The sequence below is a fragment of the Microcaecilia unicolor genome, chromosome 11 (assembly GCF_901765095.1).
Source record: "Microcaecilia unicolor chromosome 11, aMicUni1.1, whole genome shotgun sequence".
In the NCBI taxonomy this organism is placed as follows: Eukaryota; Metazoa; Chordata; class Amphibia; order Gymnophiona; family Siphonopidae; genus Microcaecilia; species Microcaecilia unicolor.
This window is the reverse complement of record NC_044041.1, coordinates 102,452,172-102,475,226: the sequence shown is the minus strand read 5'-3', so window position 1 is coordinate 102,475,226 and position 23,055 is coordinate 102,452,172. Positions and strand designations below refer to the sequence as shown.

The 23,055-nt window shown below is 41.7% G+C and overlaps 1 protein-coding gene across 1 annotated transcript in view; it reads left to right on the top strand.

The window, feature by feature from the left end:
• Positions 1 to 23,055, top strand: part of LOC115480953 (disintegrin and metalloproteinase domain-containing protein 10-like) — a 261,843-nt gene that overhangs the window by 22,045 nt on the left and 216,743 nt on the right. The window contains exon 3 of the mRNA XM_030219937.1: positions 13,689 to 13,807. Within this exon, the coding sequence (XP_030075797.1) occupies positions 13,689 to 13,807 (119 nt within the window). The remainder of the gene's footprint in view (positions 1 to 13,688; positions 13,808 to 23,055) is intronic.

Below are 23,055 nucleotides of genomic sequence, written 5' to 3'. Positions count from 1 at the left end.
CAGCCGCCTGGAGTTGAGAGCGGTTTGGAACGTGCTAAAGGCTTTCAGAGATCAGCTGTCTGTCCAATCAAATTATTCCAATTCAGACAGACAATCAGGTTGCCATGTACTACATCAACAAGCAGGGGGGTACCGGATCTCGTCCCCTGTGTCAGGAAGCCATCAGGATGTGGCTTTGGGCTCGCCGGCATGGCATGTTTCTCCAAGCTACATACCTGGCAGGTGTAAACAACAGTCTGGCCGACAGGTTGAGCAGGATAATGCAACCTCATGAGTGGTCTCTCAACTCAAAGCTGTCCGTAAGATCTTCCAAGCGTGGGGCACCCCCTTGGTAGATCTTTTTACCACTCAGTCCAACCACAAGGTCCCTCAGTTCTGTTCCAGACTTCAGGCCCACGGCAGACTAGTGTCAGATGCCTTCCTCCTTTATTGGGAGAAGGGCCTTCTGTATGCGTATCCTCCCATACCTTTGGTGGGGAAGACTTTGCTGAAACTCAAGCAGGATCGCGGAACAATGATTCTGATTGCGCCTTTTTGGCCTTGTCAGATCTGGTTTCCTCTTCTTTTGGAGTTATCCTCTGAAGAACCGTGGAGATTGGAGTGTTTTCCGACCCTCATTACTCAGAACGAGGGGGCACTTCTGCATCCTAACCTCCGGTCCCTGGCTCTCACGGCCTGGATGTTGAGAGCGTAGGCTTTGCCTCCTTGGGTCTTTCTGAGGGTGTCTCCAAGGTGCTGCTTGCTTCCAGGAAAGATTCCACGAAGAGGTGTTACTCGTTCAAATGGAAGAGGTTTACCGTCTGGTGTGAGACCAGAGCCTTAGACCCTTGTTCTTGTCCTACACAGACTCTGCTTGAATACCTTCTACATTTGTCAGAGTCTGGACTTAAGACCAACTCCGTAAGAGTTCACCTTAGCGCGATTAGTGCTTTTCATTTTCATGAAGAGGGTAAGCCTATCTCGGGACAGCCTTTAGTTGTTCGCTTCATGAGAGGTTTGCTTTTGTCAAAACACCCTGTCAAACGTCCACCAGTGTCATGGGATCTCAATGTCATTCTCACCCAGCTGATGAAACCTCCCTTTGAGCCACAGAACTCCTGCCATCTGAAGTACTTGACCTGGAAAGTCATTTTCTTGGTGGCAGTAACTTCAGCTCGTAGTGTCAGTGAGCTTCAGGCCTTGGTAGCTCATGCTCCTTATACCAAATTTCATCATAACAGAGTAGTCCTCTGCACTCACCCTAAGTTCTTGCCGAAGGTGGTGTCGGAGTTCCATCTAAACCAGTCAATCATCTTGCCATCATTTTTCCCCCGTCCTCATACCCGCCCTGCTGAACGTCAGTTGCACACATTGGACTGCAAGCGAGCATTGGCCTTCTATCTGGAGCGGACACAGCCCCACAGACAGTCCGCCCAAATGTTTGTTTCTTTTGATCCCAACAGAAGGGGAGTGGCTGTCGGGAAACGCACCATCTCAAATTGGCTAGCAGATTGCATTTCCTTCACTTACGCCCAAGCTCGGCTGACTCTTGAGGGTCTTGTCACAGCTCATAGTGTTAGAGCTATGGCAGCGTCAGTGGCCCACTTGAAGTCAGCCACTATCAAAGAGATTTGCAAGGCTGCGATGTGGTCATCTGTCCACACATTCACATCTCATTACTGCCTACAGCAGGATACCCGAGGCGACAGTCGGTTCAGGCAGTCGGTGCTGCAGAATCCGTTTGGGGTTTAGGATCCAACTCCACCCCCCTAGGCCCATTTTGTTCTGTTCCAGGCTGCACTCTCAGTTAGTTGTTACAGTTAGGTCAATCTCCAGTTATGTCCTCGCCGTTGCGAGGACCAATTGACCAATGTTTGTTGTTTTGAGTGAGCCTGGGGGCTAGGGATACCCCAGTCGTGAGAACAAGCAGCCTGCTTGTCCTCAGAAAAAGCGAGGCTACTAACCTGTAGCAGGTATTCTCCGAGGACAGCAGGCTGATTGTTCTCACAATCCCACCCTCCTCCCCTTTGGAGTTGTGTCTTCCCTCAGTTTTTTGCTTGTTATTTGACTGAGGAGCACGCTCGCACTTCAGGCGGGAAGACTGTCGCGCATGCGCAGTGCGCATGTTCACGCGGGGGCTCGCAACTTTTTTGTTGCTAGGAAGATTACCGATCCAGGGGCTGCTGTGGGACGTCACCCAGTCGTGAGAACAATCAGCCTGCTGTCCTCGGAGAATACATGCTACGGGTTAGTAACCTCGCTTTCATGCATATTCATTGGTGAAATCTTGAAAATTTGACTGGGTTGCATCCCTTGAGGTCCAAGGTTGCCCATCTCTGAGTTAGTTCTTGTTTATGTGGATAATAAAGAAGATGTTGCCTTTACTTTGAAGCAGAAAGTTCAGCATTGTTATTTTAAACAGTCAGATATATTTCAGGTATGTCCAGCTGTTTTTGCTTTGAGGGATCTCAGGCAGTTCGTCAGCTTTGCTTCTGGAGATGCTCATTTGCTTTTGTTATTAAATGGCAGTTTTTTCTTTTGAGCCTGCAGCAGCAGTCTAAAAACGAGTAAGTCTCCCTGCATACATCAGGCCAGGTCCCTTTGGAGGCTCCTGCAGAAAGAGCAAAGCACTGTTCTCACTGTGGTGCTCAATGAGTCATTATTGTACTTCCTGTTCATCTTCAGCAACTTGGACATACAAGGTGGTTTCACCAGTAGTGAGACAGGAATAAGAAAGCATGCTTCTGTCCTCCACAGGCCAGTCACCAATGCCAGCTTTCATAATCTTCAGATTGAGAGCATGGGAACAGCGAGTATTCTGTCTTTGCCAGCACCGGAGATTGAAGGGCCCAGTAATAAGGAGAAAATTACAGCTCAGGAAAGAACTTTTCAGGATACCGTGGATACAGGGGATCCATTTTCTCCTGATTTCATTTGGTTACTTCACAATGCATACTTAATGAAAAGAACTCAGATGACACAAAATATTTCACTGTGAGTCCCAGGGGACATGTGGGGTCAAAGAAAAAGTGTTTGGACCTTTTGGAAGAAGGAGATAATCAGTCTGGGTTATTTTCAGAAGAAGTCAGGTCTATGGCTTCAGTATCATTATTACTGAAGGAGCCTCTGGAGGAAGAGGAGATTCCTTTTGAAGGAGATGATCCTTCTGTAGTGCATTTATTTTAAAAAGATGAAGTTTCAGCTCTAGGGCTTCAAACGGCAGTTTGTAGTACCTATGTTTCTAGATTGTGTCTCTGTTCTGTTTAGCTTTGTCAAGAAGTTGAGTCAGCTGGAGGACCACACTACCCAGGTGGCTTAGATGGAAGCCAGTTTGGCTTGTGTGGCTGATGCTCTTTATGATCTAATTAGGACATTGGCTAGTATGGTACTTTCTGTGTCTGCTAGACATACTGTATATTGTGGTTAAGAAATTGGTCCACAGATAAAGTTTCTAAAACACATCTTAGTAGGCTTCCATTTAGAGGGAAACTGTTATTCGGACAGGATATAGAAAAGTTGGTGAATGATTTGGGATAGACTAGAGCTGTCTCAGAGGTATTCTTCTGTGAGAGCTAGGTTTAAAGATTCAAAGAAATAAAGGTATTTTCATTTTCAGTCACAACAATCTTAATTTCAGGGAGACCACTAAGGAACTCTCAAGGAAATCGAGCTTTGGGATCCTCTAGGACTCAACAATGATGGGTTTAGGGTCCATTCCTCAAAAATTCTACTGTGAGATCTTCTGATACACTTTTCAAGGAATGGACCTGGATTACATCAGATCAGTGGGTCTTAGATGTGGTCAACCAGGGATACTGTGAAAGCACGAGTGGGATTGAGGCACAAACCCTCCACAGACACAGTCAGGCCACAGTGTAAAGCAGAATAAAAACTCTTTATTGGGTTGTGCATCAAATGTACACACAGGCATTTTCATATCACAGGCTGGGTAATTCAGGAACAAACATTATCGTAACTCCATTCCAGAACAAAGGGTACAGCTAGTGAGCATATTAGCATATACACAGGAGTATCAATTTAAAGGTCAGCATTTATTTATTTATTACATTTGTACCCCGCACTTTCCCACACATGGCAGGCTCAATGCGGCTTACATAGTAGCAATATAAAGAATTGCAAAGTTGTAAGAAGAATATACAGTTTATAGTAAATGCAATATCAATGGGGTTAACGGATAAGTAAATTGAACATAGAAGGAACTGGGTGCAGAAGGACAAGGGCCTGGTTTCTGTTAAGCCATGAGGTCAGCAATTCACAATGTTCAACTAAGAACTTTCTTACCTTGGCCACTCTTCTGGTTCTTTGTCCTTAACTTGTGGAAGTCTACCCTGAAGGGCTGTTTCTTCTTGCTTTGGACCTCTCAGTTTTTTTCCTGCTCTGGGTTTTTATGTTCCCCTGACTGAACAAAATTATGGGTTGTTGGAACCAATGCCGGGACTGAATTTCTCCAAGAAGCTGAATAAGCAATTCAGACTTTTGTATAAATCCACTCAATTCAGCCAACTCAAATATACATTTACCCTTTGTGTTGCCTCTGCCATTGTTTCTGTCACAAGTGACTTTAAAAGTATCAAGTAAACATTTGGTTCAGAACAATATACCTGGAGTTGGCTGAGTAATTGATAGATTTATACAAAGGTTGAACTACTTAATCAGCCTCCTGGATCAATCTAGTCCTAGAAGTGGTTCCAACAATCCATAAGTTTGTTTGTGTACCTGGTTCCCACTACTGAGAGAATACACTAGGCATCCATCTAGGTGGTCACCAGTACTGGGAGTTATAATTGCATAAAATAATTCAATTCAAAGCTGTCCCTAAAAAGGTAGTGCATACAGCGAAAGAGAAAATAATTATCAGTGAGTCTACATTCTGCTGGTAGATTATTCCACTCAAAAATTGCTGTATACCATTTGCTTTAGGAAAGTGTAAAAGAAATTGCTCATTGGAGCGTTAAGATCTTGTATTGGTCAAAAATTGTATCGTGATTCATATATTCCGGAGCCAATCCTCCAAAATTTAAACACAAAGCAGAGCAGTTTGAAAATGATACAGGCCTGAACTGGAAGCCAGTTGACAAGCAATGATGTAGCCCTATCATATTTTCTAGCCCAAAAAAGCCAAGTTCTATGTTTAAAAAAACAGTACATTAATTTTATGGAAAGTGTATGTCTTCCTCTGCTTACCTGATAGTTTTTATTGGGATCTTGCCAGATACTTGTGACCTGGCTTGGCCACTGTTGGAAACAGGATACTGGGCTTGATTGACCTTCAGTCTGTCCCAGTATGGCAATGCTTATGTTCTTATATTGGAGCTTCTCTTTTCCCATGCCAAACTTCTTCTTGTTGGTCTCTTTTTATCTGATTCTGTCTAGTCTTTTGACCCTTTCTCTCTTCAGAGCTCAGTTTGTCCAGTGAGTTGGAGGATGTTCTCCTCCTGCTTCTAAAGTAGATTTTTAAAACTTGTAGCCATATCCACCAGACAATTAATTAGCTTCTCAGCGGCAAGTAGATTGTTAAGTAACCTGCAGCTGGTTGACTCCGCCACAATATATTTTATTTTTTTCCCAACTGAAGATGTCATGGATCAGCAATTTCACCTCAGGATTCCTTTTTTAAGAACTCTAATGAGCAGAAAAGGCCCTCCCAGCCATCACTACAGCTAGGCCTAGAATTATGTATGGACGTCTGAGACGTGCTCTCCCTCGCTCAGACCAAAAAAATCGTATGGAAAAGCGCTTTTCATCAAGTTTTTTCTTATAAAAACAGTTTCTGGATATAGAGGAGACATACCTTAAACATCGGATGTCTTCATCATAGTCAGAAACCTTTTTGAATCAGCAAAGCAGACCAAAGCGACTGAAGCACGATCCCCTCACACCTGAGAAAATGGCGTCGGGAAAAAGTGCTCAACCGCTACTATCAGATCCAGCTATGGAAGGAGCTGCGAGCCCTGCGTGACCTCTCATCTAAACACTACGAGACAACATGCCAGCTAAAAGAAGAGATAACAACTATCTCAACTACTCTTAATGCCTTTCAGCATCGAGTTGAAGTAATAGAAGAAAGATCAGCACAAACAGCTCTGCAATTATCACAGCTTGATCTCTCGGTAACTTCACACTTCAAGAAACTTGAATCAGACCTGGAAGACCTGGCTAACAGATCCCGACGAAACAACATACGAATCCTAGGTCTCAAAGAAGGATTGGAAGGGACTAATATAATTGAATTTTTATCAAAATGGATCCCGGCAGTTTTAAACATAACGTTTGATCCTCCTTTGGAATTTGAGAGAGCCCATCGCTCCCCTTCCACATTAAAGCTCAATCAACAACATCCCAGACCAATTATAGCTAAACTGCTTCGGTTTCCACATGCTCTCCAGATTCTCACCACTGCTCGTGCACAATCATCACTCCATATAGAAGGTAAAAACATATTAATTGTGCCTGATCTCGCAAAAACAACTGCACGAAAAAGGAAGGCCTTTCTCAGCATGCGTGCCCACTTGAAGTCGATGGGAGCACGCTTCGGCCTCCAGTATCCCGCCAGAATGACGGTTACAATTCACAATTCAACTAAAACATACGACTCTCCAGAGCAATTACAAGCCTTCATTGATCAATATCACTCTCAAGGAATGACATAATTATCATACAAATTTCACCCTCAAGGTATAGCATATTTTCTCTTTTTTCTCTTGCATATATAAACCCACGCATTAACTCTGTTGTCTCTTACTGAAAACTTCCTCATTATAAAAACGCCTCCAGCAACTTTTCAAAATCATAATTTTTCCACTTTCATAGCACTACTTAAACATTTTTCTTCCTTTTAATGGGCATTTGAAATACGAATCTTTTTTTTTTATAAACCTCCTTTTAATCAGATGAGGGTATTTAATAATAAAGAACAGGACTTTTCGCTCTAATGGGATTTTGCTCTCCATATCATTTAATTAGTTTCTACTCCAACGACTACTTCATTAGAGAACAATTAGAGCGATTGTCATTAAAAATGTAGCCAAACCTCTGACTAAATCAGAATACATACAACTACTCCTATGGTCTAGATTAAATTATGTCTCGATTTGGTCTCAAGAATCACTGCGATACCTTCACACATAATGAAGAAGAATTCGTCCTGCCTGAGATGTCACTTTTTAACTTCAGTTTAAATGGCACACCTCTCCATCTTCACAATGCAACTACGGCACCTTCATTTTGCAGATTGCCAGAGGCAAAACAGTGTGTCACGGCTTGATGCTCTCTCTTTGCCAGACTTGTCTCCTTGCATCTGAGAGTAACCATATCCACACAGTGGGACTTTATCTCATTGCTTCACAGGTGATTTAACCCCCGGAGAGAGCTTCAAAAGCTATGAGACTCTTCGAATTCTCCAACAAAGGAGTGAACTTGAGACCACAGAGAATATCACAAGCTTTTACCAAATGATCTCAAATCTCAGAAGTGAAAAGAAGACTTAGTATAATGGTAAAAGATTTTCCCTAAATGACTTATTCATTTATTAACATCAGTTTAAAAAAAGGGAGAAATAATGTCTTTATTTCATTTTATGTAAATCTAAAAAATGTATCTTTTCTCATAACGTGCACTGTTATTTTAAATTTTACTTTCCTGAAATAAGATGGCAGATACTTTACTGTCAAATATGTTGTTATATAATTAATCTCAATTTATACATCCTTATCTAATGTTTTTTCATATCTAATGTGTATTGATATTTCAGACTCCCCTTCTCCTCAGATATTAGAAATATGGTAATATACAAACTCAAATTTCAGAAATGATGAGAAAATCTAGTGTACTGGCAAAGGATTTTCCCCTAATGGATACATCATTCTCAGGCATCAATTTAACAAAAAGTAAATAATACTTTTATCCAACCTTACACATTCTTAACTAATGTATGTTCTAACATAATTTATACTCTTAATTTACTCTTCTTATATGAAACTATGATGGCAAATATCTTACTATCAAACATGATATTACATGTTTCATCTCATCTAATGTATCTTCTATATAACATTCACTCCTATCTCTAGCTTTTCCTCTTTCCTGATGTCAGAAATATGGTAATATACAAACTCAATTCTCAGTAATGTCAAGGAAATCTAGTATAATGACAGAGGAATTTTCCATACATGGCTATTTCATTTATTAACATTAGTTTAAAAAAAAAAAAAAAAAGGGGGGGGAAATACTTTTATCTCAGTTTATATATAACTAAATATTGTATTTTCTTTCATAATGTAAACTCTTATTTCAGATTTTTTTCTCTTTGAAAACAATGGTAAATGTCTTATCAAACATACTGATATATATTTCATCTCAACTCACACACTCTCATCTTGTGTATCTTCTATCTAATATATATTCTTATCTCAGACTCTTTTACCTTTCTGGTGTCAGAAATATGACATTAGATAGACACAAATCTCAGAAATGACAAGAAGATATAGTATAATGACAATTGAACTTCCATGAGTGACCATCTCATTTATAAACATTAGTTAAAAAAAAAAGGGAAAAAGCAATGGCTGTATCTCACTCTATATACTGTCAACTAAAGTATTCTCATCAACTAATGTATACTCATCCAATATATTCCTAACTAAAATACTTTCTTATCTTAGATTCTATCCCTAGAATTAGAGCAACAGATATCTTGTTACCAAATATATTGTTACATACCTGTTAAAACCCATATTTACATTTTTGAAATATGGCAATGTTTTCTCTTGTTATTAACTCATAATGTAATTTAAATAACCAAGTGCGTTATTCCATATTACAATATATCACTTATCCCCTTCTTGATCTCTCTGAGCGGGGACAGGACTCTTAGATGTCCCTATCACGGGAACCAGCACCATGGTCTTTTTCATCAAATTATGGTTTATGCTTAATTTTTTTGTATTTTGTAGAAGCCTAGTTGTTATTGGCTTTCATAGTAAGTTTTTCTGTTCTTTCTCTGTGCCAAGGAATTATACACTCGCTCTTGTTTCTGAATTTCCCTCAATCAATAATACTGAAAATTATAAATCTTTGAAATATGACCTCTTTAACACCTAACACTCCTCCAACTCCAGCTATCTCTTTAATATCTTGGAATGTAAATGGCTTGAGACATCCAGTAAAGCGGAAAAAAGTGTTTACACACCTAAAGAAATTAAAACCTTCTATCATTTTTATACAAGAAACTCATGTCACTGATCTTACACATCTGCTTACTCCATACAAGTGGATATCTAATATAATAGATGCTCCATCTGTTGGAAGGAAAAATGGTGTATCAATCCTTTTCTCTAAGGATACACAGGTAACTGTAGTAGAAAAGGCTGTAGATCATCAAGGCAGATGGATAATTGCACATGTAGAAATTGCGTCTCAACCCTTGCTGTTAGTTAACATATATGCACCAAATTGTGATTCTCCAGAATTCTTCTCCTCCCTTTTTAAAAATATATCTTCCTTTAAAGTAATGCCTATATGCTTCTCAGGAGATTTTAATCTTCCACTAGATGTTTGGATGGATAAACACTCCTCAGCAAAAAAAATTGAGACAAAAGCTGCTCAGACTTTAAAATCCCTCTTGACACAATTCAACTTGGTTGATCCATGGAGAATTTTCCATCCCGACACCAAAGAGTTTACTTTCCATTCACTACCACATAATAGCTTTTCAAGAATAGATTATTTTCTCCTCTCAGCTACTCTCTTACCGCAAGTCTTAAAATCTGATATACACGCTAGAGTCATATCAGATCATTCTCCCATCTCTCTTCACATAGCATTTTCAATTACACAAACATCAAAATCACCAATTTGGAGACTTAACTCTCAGATTTTGAGAGACGAGTCTATCAAATCCCGGTTAGAATCTTTCATATCAGAATTCTTTAAATTTAATCCTCCGGGTACAGCTGCCCCAATCACCATCTGGGAGTCATTTAAAGCTACCCTGCGAGGAGAATTCATCTCAATATCAGCTCATATTAAAAAACAACAAAATACTCTTATTAAAAATATGGAAACTGAGCTAAAGGACTATGAACAAAAATATCTCCTAGATCCAGATCAGAATCTTCTAAACTCTATTTATAAATTAAAATATGCTTATAATAAATTGTGCACTAGTCTTGCTAGAGAAGAAATCTTTCAGACCAAATCCAGATTCTATCTTGAAAGTAATAAAAGCAGTAAACTTCTTGCCAATTACCTTAAGCGTAAATGTATCAAAATTCAAATACCATCAATTAAAAATAATAAAAATAAAGTAACAACTATTACCCCGGATATCCTACAGACATTCTCCAAATTCTATCAAAAACTATATCAATCTGAATTTACTGGAGATTCAAAAGAAATAGAAGCTTTCCTCTCTCCTTTATCTCATCCTAAATGGTCACAAGCTGATAGTAATTTATTATCTAATTCGATTGAATTGAAGGAACTACTGATCGCATTATCTGATCTCCCATCTGGAAAAGCCCCAGGACCAGATGGATACCCAGTTGAAATGTATAAGATTCTCAAAAACTCTCTATCGCCGAATCTGCTGAGTCTATTCAATAATTTATCTCCCAATGAAACTAGTTTCAATCATTTCTCTGAGGCTGTAATAACAGTAATACCCAAACCAAATAAGGATCCCCAACTAGTCCAAAATTATAGACCAATATCTCTTCTTAATTCGGATTATAAAATATTTGCCAAAATTCTCTCTAATAGATTAAAAAAAATAATTGGAAAAATAATATCTCCCTCCCAAGTTGGATTTATGCCAAACAGGCTCATCACAGATAACTCAAGACTATTCTTTCACATTTCCCAAATAGCGAAAACTTGTCCTGTCCCTGCCATGGCCATGTCTCTAGACGCAGAGAAGGCATTCGACAGGATCGAATGGCAATTCTTATTTGCAGTGCTTAAATGGTTTGGAGCCCCTGACAACTACATCGATAAAGTCAGAGTACTATATACTAACCCATCTGCAAAAATTATAGCAAATAATACCCTGTCAGGATCCTTCACAATGGGTCGAGGAACCCGACAGGGTTGTCCACTTTCTCCGTTCCTGTTTAACTTAGTATTGGAACCTCTCTTAATTGCAATAAAAGAAAAACCTGACATTACCAGTATATCATACAAAAGTAAACAGTACAAATTATCAGCATATGCTGATGATATTCTTATTTATATCACCAATCCATCCTCTTCCATACCGGCATTACTTTCACTCATTAATAACTTCTCAGCTGTCTCAGGTTACAAAATCAATCAATCCAAATCTGAAGTCCTTCCACTCAACATTCTCATGTCAAAAGACTTGATTGATCCCTTCAAACTATCCTGGTCTAATAAATCAATTAGATATCTTGGTATCGATCTCTACTCCTCAATACATGACACTATCAAATTTAACTGTAATAACATATTGACCTTTCTCAAAAATCTTCTTTTATCATGGCACCCCTTAAATATTTCTTGGTGGGGAAGAATTGAAACAATCAAAATGATGGTAATGCCTAAAATCAATTACATACTCAGCATGATACCTGTATTATTTCATTCATCATTTTACAAACAAATAGACACACTCCTAACATCTTTCTTATGGAAATCTAAACAATCCAGAATTTCATTAAAAAAACTCAAAGCCCCAAAAGAAAAATTTGGTATCCTTTTTCCAGACTTTATGCTTTATCATAAAGCCTTCATAGCTCAGCAGGGATGTCAATGGTTTTCTACTAACATTGATTATACTCCTACTTGGCTATCAATAGAACAAAATATAGTTCAACCTTTTCACCTTCCCCATCTTCTTACATCTACATTAAGTGCATCACAAAAAGAAAATATAATCATCACTAACACCAAAATATGCCTTTTACACCTAGATGGTATCCTTGAACATCCACTTAATAAATCTCTACATTCCTCACTATGGTATAATCCAGATTTTCTTATAGATAACAAACCTTTTTATTGGAAAATATGGTCTGATTGTAACATTTGGTATCTCAAAGATATATATAACAGCAAAGAAAAAGCCATTAATTCATTCTCAGATCTCCAAACTAAATATAATATTCCTTCTTCACAATATTACAGATGGCTACAAATATCACAATGTATAAAATCATTTAGTAAAAAAAAGAAAATTCCTTCTCCTTCAACTCCCACAATATTCCAACTTTGTGAGACTCTACTTCACACAGGACATGTAGCATCCGCATTACACAAACTATTCTTGTCTTCCATCTATAAAAAACACAACACGCTAATACAAACTTGGGAGAATGACATACATATATTAGTTCCTGAACACATTAAAGATAAACTATGGCTCTCTCTCATCAAACCATTACCATCTGCTAACATATTACAATCAATGTATTTCCTCTACCATAGATCTGTGTGGACACCGAGGAAACTACACTCTGCACGTCTAACCCCCACAAACCTATGCTGGCATTGTAATGGAACATGTGGAACATTACTGCACATGTTATTTGATTGCCCTCATATTCAAAAATTTTGGAAAGCAATATGGACCATCATTAGTAAAATATTTGATTCAGATATTCCACTAACTTCTTCATTAATAATTTTGAAATCCTGTTCTCCAGAATTCACGTTGTCTCCCAATAATTACAAATTGTTTGACATATTAGTTACTATAGCACAACGTATGATTCTAAATAATTGGAAAACCTCTTCAGTGTTAAATGAACATTTCTGGTGGCAATCTGTTCTAATGTACCACAAGCTAGAATTGGCTTCCGCCACATTCACAGGATCAATAATTAAAACAAATACTGTATGGTCTCCAATTGCTTCCTATCTTGATTCCATTACAAATGAAACTACATAAATGATAACTACCTATCTTAGATTACTATTATAACTATAATTATATAATTCCTTGGCACACTATAATCCATTATATATCTCCATAATGCATCTTTATTTCTTTTGGTTAATGTTATGTACTATTTACATTGTACTAAAATCAATAAAAAAATCTTGGAAAAAAAAAAAAAAAAAAAAAAGAAAAGGCCCTCCCAGCCATCACTACAGCTAGGCCTAGAATTATGTATAGATCTAGTAGACCTGTGTCTAGGGTGACAAAGTTTAGGGAGTGAAGGGGTAGCAGCAAAGTTCCTACCTCCTCCTCCGTACAAATCAACATTCCCATCTCAGAGTTATGAACCCTTCCCTTCTTTTCCTTAGACCTCGGGGACTGTGCTGAAGTGATGGTATCATCAGAATGCACTGAGTCCAAGGACAAAGTCAGCCTGTGAGCCCCACCCCCTGTATGGAGGCTTGGAAGGAAAAGAGCCTGTGACACCGGCTGACTTTTTCCTTGCATTTACTGCATTCTGATAACACCATCACTGGAGCAGAAGGTCAGCAATGGGAGAAAATAGTTTCCAAGCCTTGGAGAGAGGAGGGAGCATGGTATGGGCACTAATATTTCGTAGGGGTGGCATCATCAGTTATTATTAATACCACATTCCATTAGTACTTCAGACATGAGTTTTATGAGGCTGTGGGCACTGTTTGTATTATGTTGGGATGGTGGAGCTCTTATACTTCAATGGTCAGGAATCTGGTTAGTTATTTATCAGCCATGCCTCTTTCACTTTACATTGCAGGACATTCAGAATGAGGATGCACATCGACATGAGTGTTTTTGCAGATGATTTTGAAATTTTGGGAATTGGGACATCTCTTCCCACAGATACTTCTTATATTTACTCAGGTGAACTCCAAGGTAAAGTAAATATATACTCTGTTTTCTTTGCTGTGAAACAAGAACCTGTATGGATCATTTTAGTCACTATCATATGTGTTGTTTTTATTTGTTACTGTTTAGTGTAATGTGGTCAGAAGAAATCCTTAATTCACAAAAGCATGGGTTAGGGTGGCATAAACACATCAGGTATGGGGCACATTTAAATTGTAGGTTTTGGACACATTTGGGACAAAAATCTGTATCACTTCTACAAAGTGAGGGCTCTATTTACTAACCGGTTGATAGTCAGCATTTTTTAACATGCTGACCACCGCAGGCTGAATTACCCCTGAATTATTATTATTATTATTATTATTATTATTATTATTACATGACATTTATATCCCACATGTACCATAAAAAGTTTAGTATAGCTTACATACTTAAGAAGAACTAAGCAGACCCCAGAAATAATACAAACCAGTAAAAAACAAACAACTGATGTTCTAAATTAATATTTTACACTCAAATATTTTCTAAATAAAAAGATACTCACACCTGTTCCGACGAGATATCACTTCTTTGAAAAAGTCTCTGGGGAAAGTTTTGTGGAATGGGCGGAAGGCCAAATTACAGTGGTCCTTTCTTCTGAGTAGTTGGCATCAGGGTGGATTGTGATTATCAGATCTCAGGCAGTATAATCAGGAGTGCCTTTTGAGGTATATTAGAGATTGGGTCTCGGGCTTCACTTTGTTCACAGATGTAGCCTTTGAAGGAGATTATATTGATCCTTGGCACTTACTCTACCTCCTTCATTCGGGGTGGTCAAGTCTCCCTGGGATGGTTAAGTCTGGCCTGTTGTTGAGACCCCTCTGGGTAACATAGAAGGAGCTTCTGCTCAGTTGGGGTGTGAATCCCTGGTGTGTGGCTCTCCTACCAATAGTGGGTAGTGCTGAGTTTCGCCCAGGGCTGGACTCTGTAGTTTTTCGTCATTGGGAATCACAGGGCATTTTTTTTTGGAGGAATATCTGCTGCAGCCGGATGGTTCTTTTTTGGAGTTTGTGGATTTTAGACAGCATTTTTCTTGTGGGGAGTCAGATCATTTTGCCTATCTACAGTTATGTCATTATGTGCATTCCTTGGCTCCGTTGAATCTTGGCTTATCAATGGGATTTAGGCTTCAGAAGTTCTTGGAAGGGGATGCCCGGGGTCAGGTGTCAGTTTCATGGTTTCATAAGAGACTTAGTGCATCCTTACCTGGTAAATCTTATGTGGCATTGTTGGAGGCATGGGTTAAAGAGTTGGGGTGACCCCATGTCATGTTACCTCTGCAGGGAGTACTATGGGGAATTCAGGTGGTGATCCATAGTGTGGAACTATGGGAGTGCCAATTCCAGGTAGTGTACAGACCACAAATGCTCGCAGTCTAAGCAATAAAGTTCATGACCTTCAGGCCCTGATGTTGGAGGCAGACTTGGATGTTGTTGCAATCACGAAGACGTGGCTCAATGGTTCCCATGAATGGGATGCAAACATACCAGACTATAATCTATTTAGGAAGGATAGAGAGGGTCGTAAAGGTGGAGGAGTAGCTCTGTATGTGAGGAATGATATCACGGCGACTGAAATGACAGGGACCTGGGGAAAGGAAGAAGTGATATGGATCACCTTAAAAAGAGAGGATAGAACCTCTGTCCACGTGGGTGTTGTCTACAGACCCCCGACACAATTAGAGGAACTAGTTAAAGATCTGATCGCAGATATTCAAAAATTAGGAAAGAAAAAAGAGGTTCTGTTGATGGGAGATTTCAATCTGCCGGATGTAGATTGGAAGGTTCCGTCTGCGAAATCGGAAAGAAGTAGAGAGATAGTGGATGCTTTACAAAGTGCTCTGCTCAGACAAATGGTGACAGAACCAACGAGGGAGGGAGCAACGCTGGATCTGGTGCTCACAAATGGGGATAATGTATCAAATGTCTGAGTGGGTGCCCACCTGGGCAGCAGTGACCATCAAACGGTTTGGTTCGATATGACAGCTGAAGTGGAGGGCGGCCACTCAAAACTCAAAGTCTTAGATTTCAAGCGTGCTGATTTTAGTAAAATGGGGGAATACCTGAGGAAGGAGCTGATGGGCTGGGAGAACGAAGTGCAAGGACAGTGGTCCAGGCTGAAAGAAGCTATAAATAGAGCCACAAGCATTTATGTAAGGAGAGTAAATAAAAGCAAGAGAAAAAGGAAACCGATATGGTTCTCCAAGCAAATGGCCGAGAAAATAAAGGCTAAAGAGTTGGCGTTCCTGAAATACACCAAAACTCAAGAAGCCGAAAGAGAAGAATACCGGAGGAAACTGAAAGAAGCCAAGAGAGAGATACATCTGGCGAAAGCGCAAGCTGAAGAAATAATGGCTAGAAATGTAAGGAGGGGTGACAAAAATTTCTTCAGGTATATTAGTGAAAGGAGGAAGACAAATAAGGGAATTGTGAGACTAAAAGACACTGCGAACCACTATGTAAATAATGATGAAGAAAAAGCAAATTTGCTGAATAGATACTTTTGTTCTGTATTCACAGAAGAAAATCCTGGAGAAGGACCGTGATGGACTGGCAAAAGTGCAAATGAAAATGGAGTAGATATAGCACCGTTCACGGAAGAGAGTGTGTATAAACAACTTGAAAAGCTAAAGGTGGACAAAGCCGTGGGACCGTACGGGATCCACCCCAGGATATTAAAGGAGCTCAAAGAGGTTCTGGCGGGTCCTCTTAAAGATTTGTTTAATAAATCATTGGAAACGGGAGAGGTTCCATGGGATTGGAGAATGGCGGATGTGGTCCCTCTTCACAAAAGTGGTGATAGGGAAGAAGCTGGAAACTACAGGACGGTAAGCCTCACTTCGATTATTGGAAAAGTAATGGAAGCGATGCTGAAGGAAAGGATAGTGAATTTCCTGGAAGCCAATAAGATGCAAGATCTGAGACAACATGGTTTTACCAAAGGTAAATCGTGCCAAACGAATCTCATTGAATTCTTTGACTGGGTGACTGGAGAATTAAATCAGGGATGTGATATAGACGTAATCTACTTAGATTTCAGCAAGGCTTTTGACACGGTTCCCCACAGGAGGCTCTTGAACAAACTGGACGAGCTGAAGATAGGACCCGAAGTGGTGAACTGGATTAGGAACTGGTTGACGGACAGACGCCAGAGGGTGGTGGTAAATGGAATTCGCTCGGAGGAGGGAAAGGTGAGTAGTGGAGTGCCTCAGGGATCGGTGCTGGGACCGATTCTGTTCAATATATTTGTGAGTGACATTGCTGAAGGGTTAGAAGGTAAAGTTTGCCTTTTTGCTGATGATACTAAGATTTGTAACAGAGTGGACACCCGGGAGGGAGTGGAAAACACGAAAAAGGATCTGCGGAAGCTAGAAGAATGGTCTAAGGTTTGGCAATTAAAATTCAATGCGAAGAAATGCAAAGTGACGCACTTAAGGAGTAGAAATCCACGGGAGACGTATGTGTTAGGCGGGGAGAGTCCGATAGGTACCGACGGGGAGATGGATCTTGGGGTGATAGTATCTGAGGATCTGAAGGCGACGAAACAGTGTGACAAGGCGGTGGCCGTAAGTAGAAGGTTGCTAGGCTGTATAGAGAGGGGAGTGACCTGCAGAAGAAAAGAGGTTTTTAATGCCATGGAGGCTCTTACACCCTGAGGAGCGTGATTACACGCACACCTCTCGGGCACACCAGTCCCTCTCTCGATTGGATTATTTATTTTTGAGTAGCAGCCTGTTTCCCCAGGTAGTATCAGCGGTGAATGGCCCGGAGGAGATCTCCGATCATGCCTTGATATGGGTGGATGTGGAGGCGGCCCCAGGTGCGCAACAAAACTCGGGGTGGCGTTTTCCCTTGTATTTGTATCACTCCAGAGACTTTCTAGCCTACATGCAACGACAATGGGACGAATATATACGGCACAATCAAGAACATAAGATTGACCCCAAATTGTTTTGGCCCACGGGTAAAGCTGTACTAAGGGGAACATCATCGCATATGTCAGTGCCCGCAAAAAACGGTTAGCGCATGATATAGTAACACTGGAGCGGAAACTGAGGGCAGCAAAACGGTCCTACGTGGCCCACCCCTCTGACACCAGTTTTGACACTCTTCAGTTCACTAGGGTAGCCCTGAACTCTCACATTCATGAATGTACCTCACAGCTGCTATCACGAATGAAGCAGAAATTCTTCAGATTTGGAAATAAAATGGATGCACTGCTCACTAAGGTGGTCAGGGAGTGGGAGGGCCCCCGGCACATACCAACCATACAGACCTCTTCAGGGCAGCTCACATCTAATTTGAAAGAGATAGCGGAGACTTTTGTGACTCATTTTCAGGAACTGTACGCTAGTCCTGAAACTAGAGGGGTGGCACGCCTCAACATCCAAGCATATTTAGAGAAGTCAGGGTTGGCTAGATTTGTAGGAGACTTTGTAATTGCTCTCAATTGCTCATGGCTAAGGAAGTGCAAAGAGTGATTAAAGGCTTAAAACTGAATTTGGCTCCAGGCCCCGATGGCTTCACGGGAGAGTTTTATAAGATGATGCATACTCAAATATTAAGCCCCTTTGTAGATTATCTTGAAGAGGTGATTGAAACACAAGGATTTCCGAGACATGAAAACAGGGCATTAATCTGCCTCCTGCTTAAACCGGACCGTCCCAGGGACTTGCCCGGGAGCTTCCGCCCAATCTCACTCAGAAACGTAGATGTCAAAATACTATCTAAGACTAGTAAAAAAAGGCCCGTTTCTGTTTGAAAGGAAATGGGCGCTAGCAATGGGGTTTTTTTTTGTTTTTGGTAACTATAGAGTTGTTAGAAAAGTATTATAATGAGAAGGAATATTTGTTAAATTTGTAAATCATCTGTTGCTGTGTTGTTCCGTCATGTGAAGCAACTGTCTTCCCAGGTGCAGTATATGTTTGAGAGCGTGTTTGAGAGTGTCTGTGTGTGAGAGAGAGAGTGAATGTGAGAGTGTGTGTGTGTTACAGTGGGCATTGAAACAGAGTGTATGCCTGTGTGAGAGTGTGGGTGTGACAGTGAGACAGAGTGTGTGTGTGTGTGTGTGTGTGTGTGTGTGTGTGTGTGTGTGTGTTTGACAGAGTGTGTGTCACAGTGACACACAGAGAGTGAAAGACTGTGTGTGTGTGTGTGTGTGTGTATGTGTGCATGTCCCCCCTCCTTCTGTGTGAAGTGCAGTCCCCCTCTTTCTGTTAGAAGTTTTCCCCCCTTCCCTCCTGTGAGTGGCAATGTAAGGGTGCCCCCCCCCCCCCCCCGTGTTTCGTTTTTGAATTCCTTTTCTTTCTTTTATCCAGCGATTGTGCTCTCTTCCTCATGCCCTCCATTCATCCATGTGCATCATTTTTCCTCTCCCCTTCTGTTCTCTCACCCCCTCTCCATGTGTTTGTCTGTCTCCCCTTCACGTTCCATGGCCTCTCCCTTAAAGTTTCTGCCCCCTTAATTGTACCTGTTCGTTTACGTTGCACTGCTGTCTGCAGGATCGGTGTCTGTGAACCTCGTCCAGCTTGCCCTGTTGTTAGTGCTGCAGTATCAGCAGGGCAGTTCAGGGCGGTGTGAACCTCGTCCAGAGAAGGCTGCAGTTTGTTTTATCTTCTTGCGCAGCCTGCTGAAGTCTTTTTGCTTTTTTTGACGTCCCCTGTTGAGGCGGCTGGAGGCTGTCTGTTGACCTTGTTTTTTTGATAGTGCGGGTCCGGAGGGCTGCTGGAGGCTGTTTCTTTACCTTTTTTTTTTTGTTTTTTGTTAGTGTGGGTCCGCAGGGCGGCTGGAGGCTGTTTCTTCACCTTTTTTTGTTTGTTGGTGCGGGTCCAGTCGGCGGTATTCTCCTCAGCTGGGCGGCAGTCTCGTGCGGTGCGAGCGTTGTAGATGGCGGTTGTTGATTTCGTTAGAGCATGGCAGGGTCGGGAGTGCTTCTCGAGCCTTTTTTTTCACCTTTTCTTTTTTTTTTGCACGTGCCAGCAGCCAGTTCCTGCGATCTGCTGGGTTTGGTGACTTTTTTTTTTTGCGCATGCCAGCAGCCAGTTCCTGCGATCAGCTGGGTTTGCTGACGTCATTGAGTTCGATGCTGCCTCGCAGACCACCTCCGTGCTGAGGGAGCCACGGTCCCAAACACTTTAGAACGTTGGAGGTGAGTTTTATTATATAGGATATTGGCTAACAGGTTGGCTGAGGAGCTGCCAGAATACATTCACCCAGACCAAGTTGGCTTTGTTAAAGGGCGCCAGTCTGTACGTAATATCCGCAAGTTATTGCTGGCCCTCTCCCTCTGTCAATGGAAAGAAATACCTCTGGTGGTGACTAGTTTGGATGCAGAGCGTGCATTTGATAGGGTACATTAGCAATTCTTATTTGACACGCTCACTTATTTAGGGGTTTCGGGCTGGTACTTTAGGGCAGTGTCGGCATTATATGCGGACCCAAGAGCAGCCTTGCTGGTTAATGGGCATCACACTGACTCGTTCCCCATCCTTCATGGTATTAGACAGGGGTGTCCTCTTTCTCCCCTATTGTTCCTTCTCACGCTTGAACCGCTTCTCGGAACCCTGTGTGTAACACTCTGGCACTGGAGGGGGTCACAATACAGCATAAAGAGATCAAAATTATGGCTTTTGCAGATGACTTATTATTAACTCTGCTGCCCGTCTCATCTTCCGCCAGGGTCGCTTTACTCATACTACCCCTCTCCTCAAGACCCTTCACTGGCTCCCTATCCGTTTTCGCATCCTGTTCAAACTTCTTCTACTAACCTATAAATGTATTCACTCTGCTGCTCCCCAGTATCTCTCCACACTCGTCCTTCCCTACACCCCTTCCCGTGCACTCCGCTCCATGGATAAATCCTTCTTATCTGTTCCCTTCTCCACTACTGCCAACTCCAGACTTCGCGCCTTCTGTCTCGCTGCACCCTACGCCTGGAATAAACTTCCTGAGCCCCTACGTCTTGCCCCATCCTTGGCCACCTTTAAATCTAGACTGAAAGCCCACCTCTTTAACATTGCTTTTGACTCGTAACCACTTGTAACCACTCGCCTCCACCTACCCTCCTCTCTTCCTTCCCGATCACATTAATTGATTTGATTTGCTTACTTTATTTATTTTTTGTCTATTAGATTGTAAGCTCTTTGAGCAGGGACTGTCTTTCTTCTATGTTTGTGCAGCGCTGCGTATGCCTTGTAGCGCTATAGAAATGCTAAATAGTAGTAGTAGTAGTAGTAGTAACTCTCACTAACCCTCAAGCCTCTATCCCTCATTTAATTTGACTGATCTCTGAGTATGGTGCTCTTTCGGGGTTCAAACTTAATTTTAGCAAGTCTGTGGCCCTTCCTTCCCCCCCAACAATACAAAATTCGTGGCAAGGGGACTTCCCATTTACCTGGGCGGACGGCTGGATCAAGTATCTGGGCGTTATTATTCCAGACAATCTGGCCACGCTATATGCCTGCAACACTCAGTCTTTGGTGATTTCCCTCCAGAAGACCCTTAGCCTGTGGTGAGCCTACCCGGTCTCATTACTGGGGCGCATAGCACTCTTTAGTATGATCTGGGCTCCGAAGTGGTTGTATGTTTTCCAGATGTTACCCTTGTTCTTGCGGGTTAGGGACAAAAAAGCACTGCATAAAATGTTGCAGGTATATTAGTGGCAGGGGAAGAGAGCTCAACTACCCATTTCAATTTTGCAGAAGCCCAAAGCTCATGGGGGACTAGGGTTGTTAAATCTGAGACACTTAACAGTAGCCTGCACAATGAGACATATTAATGACTGGTACAGGAATGTAAATGACTTTTCTTTATCTGGACTGGAGCCTAACCTTTTTTGTAGATCCCATTTCAGTTGGCAGATACATACAATACCGAAGCGCTCCCCAACACGGCTGATTCTTAACCTGTTTAGCCGCGCAGCACGAGCAGTTTGGAGATGGTTGTGCAGACACCACCACTTCTCGGCAGCAGTGACCCCCTTTTTGGCAATCAGACACAATCCAGACTTTCCTGCAGGAACAGATTCACTGGTGTTTGCTTGCGGGAAGACTCTGGGAATTCAATACCTGTCCCAATTGCTCAAGGAGGATGGTAAACTGCAACCCTTTGAGGAGCTACGTACGCGTTATCAATTCCCCCCCCCCCCCCCCCAGACTCTTTTGCCCATTTTCAGCTACAGCATTATGTGAACAGTCTGCCGTGGGAAGATTTGTGTGAAGATGTCCAGGAGACACTGAGTGAAGCACTCACATTGAACTCTCAGAACTTGGTGCCTTTAGCCCTTCATCATAAGTACCTGCAGGAGTCTTCATCAGAGTTGGATTATGCACGCTGGCTAAGAATTCAAACTCAGACTTGCCGACACAGCTGTCCAGCCAGCACATCCAAACCTGCCTGCACCAGATATATTGAACCACCTGCAATGCCCAATTGTGGGAATTACAGTACAAATTTCTTTTGAGGCTTTACATCTTGCCGTGTTCGGCACACAAGGCAGGATTTGCATGCTCAGAGGAATGCCCGAGATGCCTATGTACCCCGGCCTTGTTGGGTCATATGTTTTGGATGTGCCCTAGAATACAGGGCTTTTGGGCAAAGCTGTTGCGTGAGTCAGAGGCAATGTGGGGATGCACCCTTCCTAAAGGCCCCCAGATTATGTTTGAAGACTATCAATTACCTACACCCACGCCTCCAGGACTCTTGCACTTCTTCCGGAGATGGGGGTGCTGATGGCAAAAAAGACTATTCTGCAGCAATGGAGGGAGCCCGCAACCCCTGCTTTCTCGTCTTGGCGGACGTATGTCTTCTCTGCTGACTATGGAGGCTCAGAAATATTCAGATGCATCCTCGCCCTCAGGCAGACGTTTTCGTCATTGTTGGGAGTGCTTTGGTTCTACTTTGCAGCCTGCCGCTAGAAATCGGATATTCCATTGAAAGACAGTCCGGCTTCCATGCAGCACAGGGGTGGGGGGAGGGAGGGAAGGGGTGAGGTTAAGGGAGAAAATGTTTGAAGTCACTCTTGGAGTCTTCCATTAGGACAGCGGGGTCAGAAGGTACTTATGACCTGTAACCTGTGCAATCGTTTCTTGCTGTCATTTTTCAATAAAAATTATTTCAAAATAATGGTCTATGGACTTTTCCTTTAGGAAGTCGGCCAGACCTTTTTTTAAACACCACTAAGCTAACCGCCTTTAACATATTCTCTGGCAACAAATTCCAGAGTTTAATTACACATTG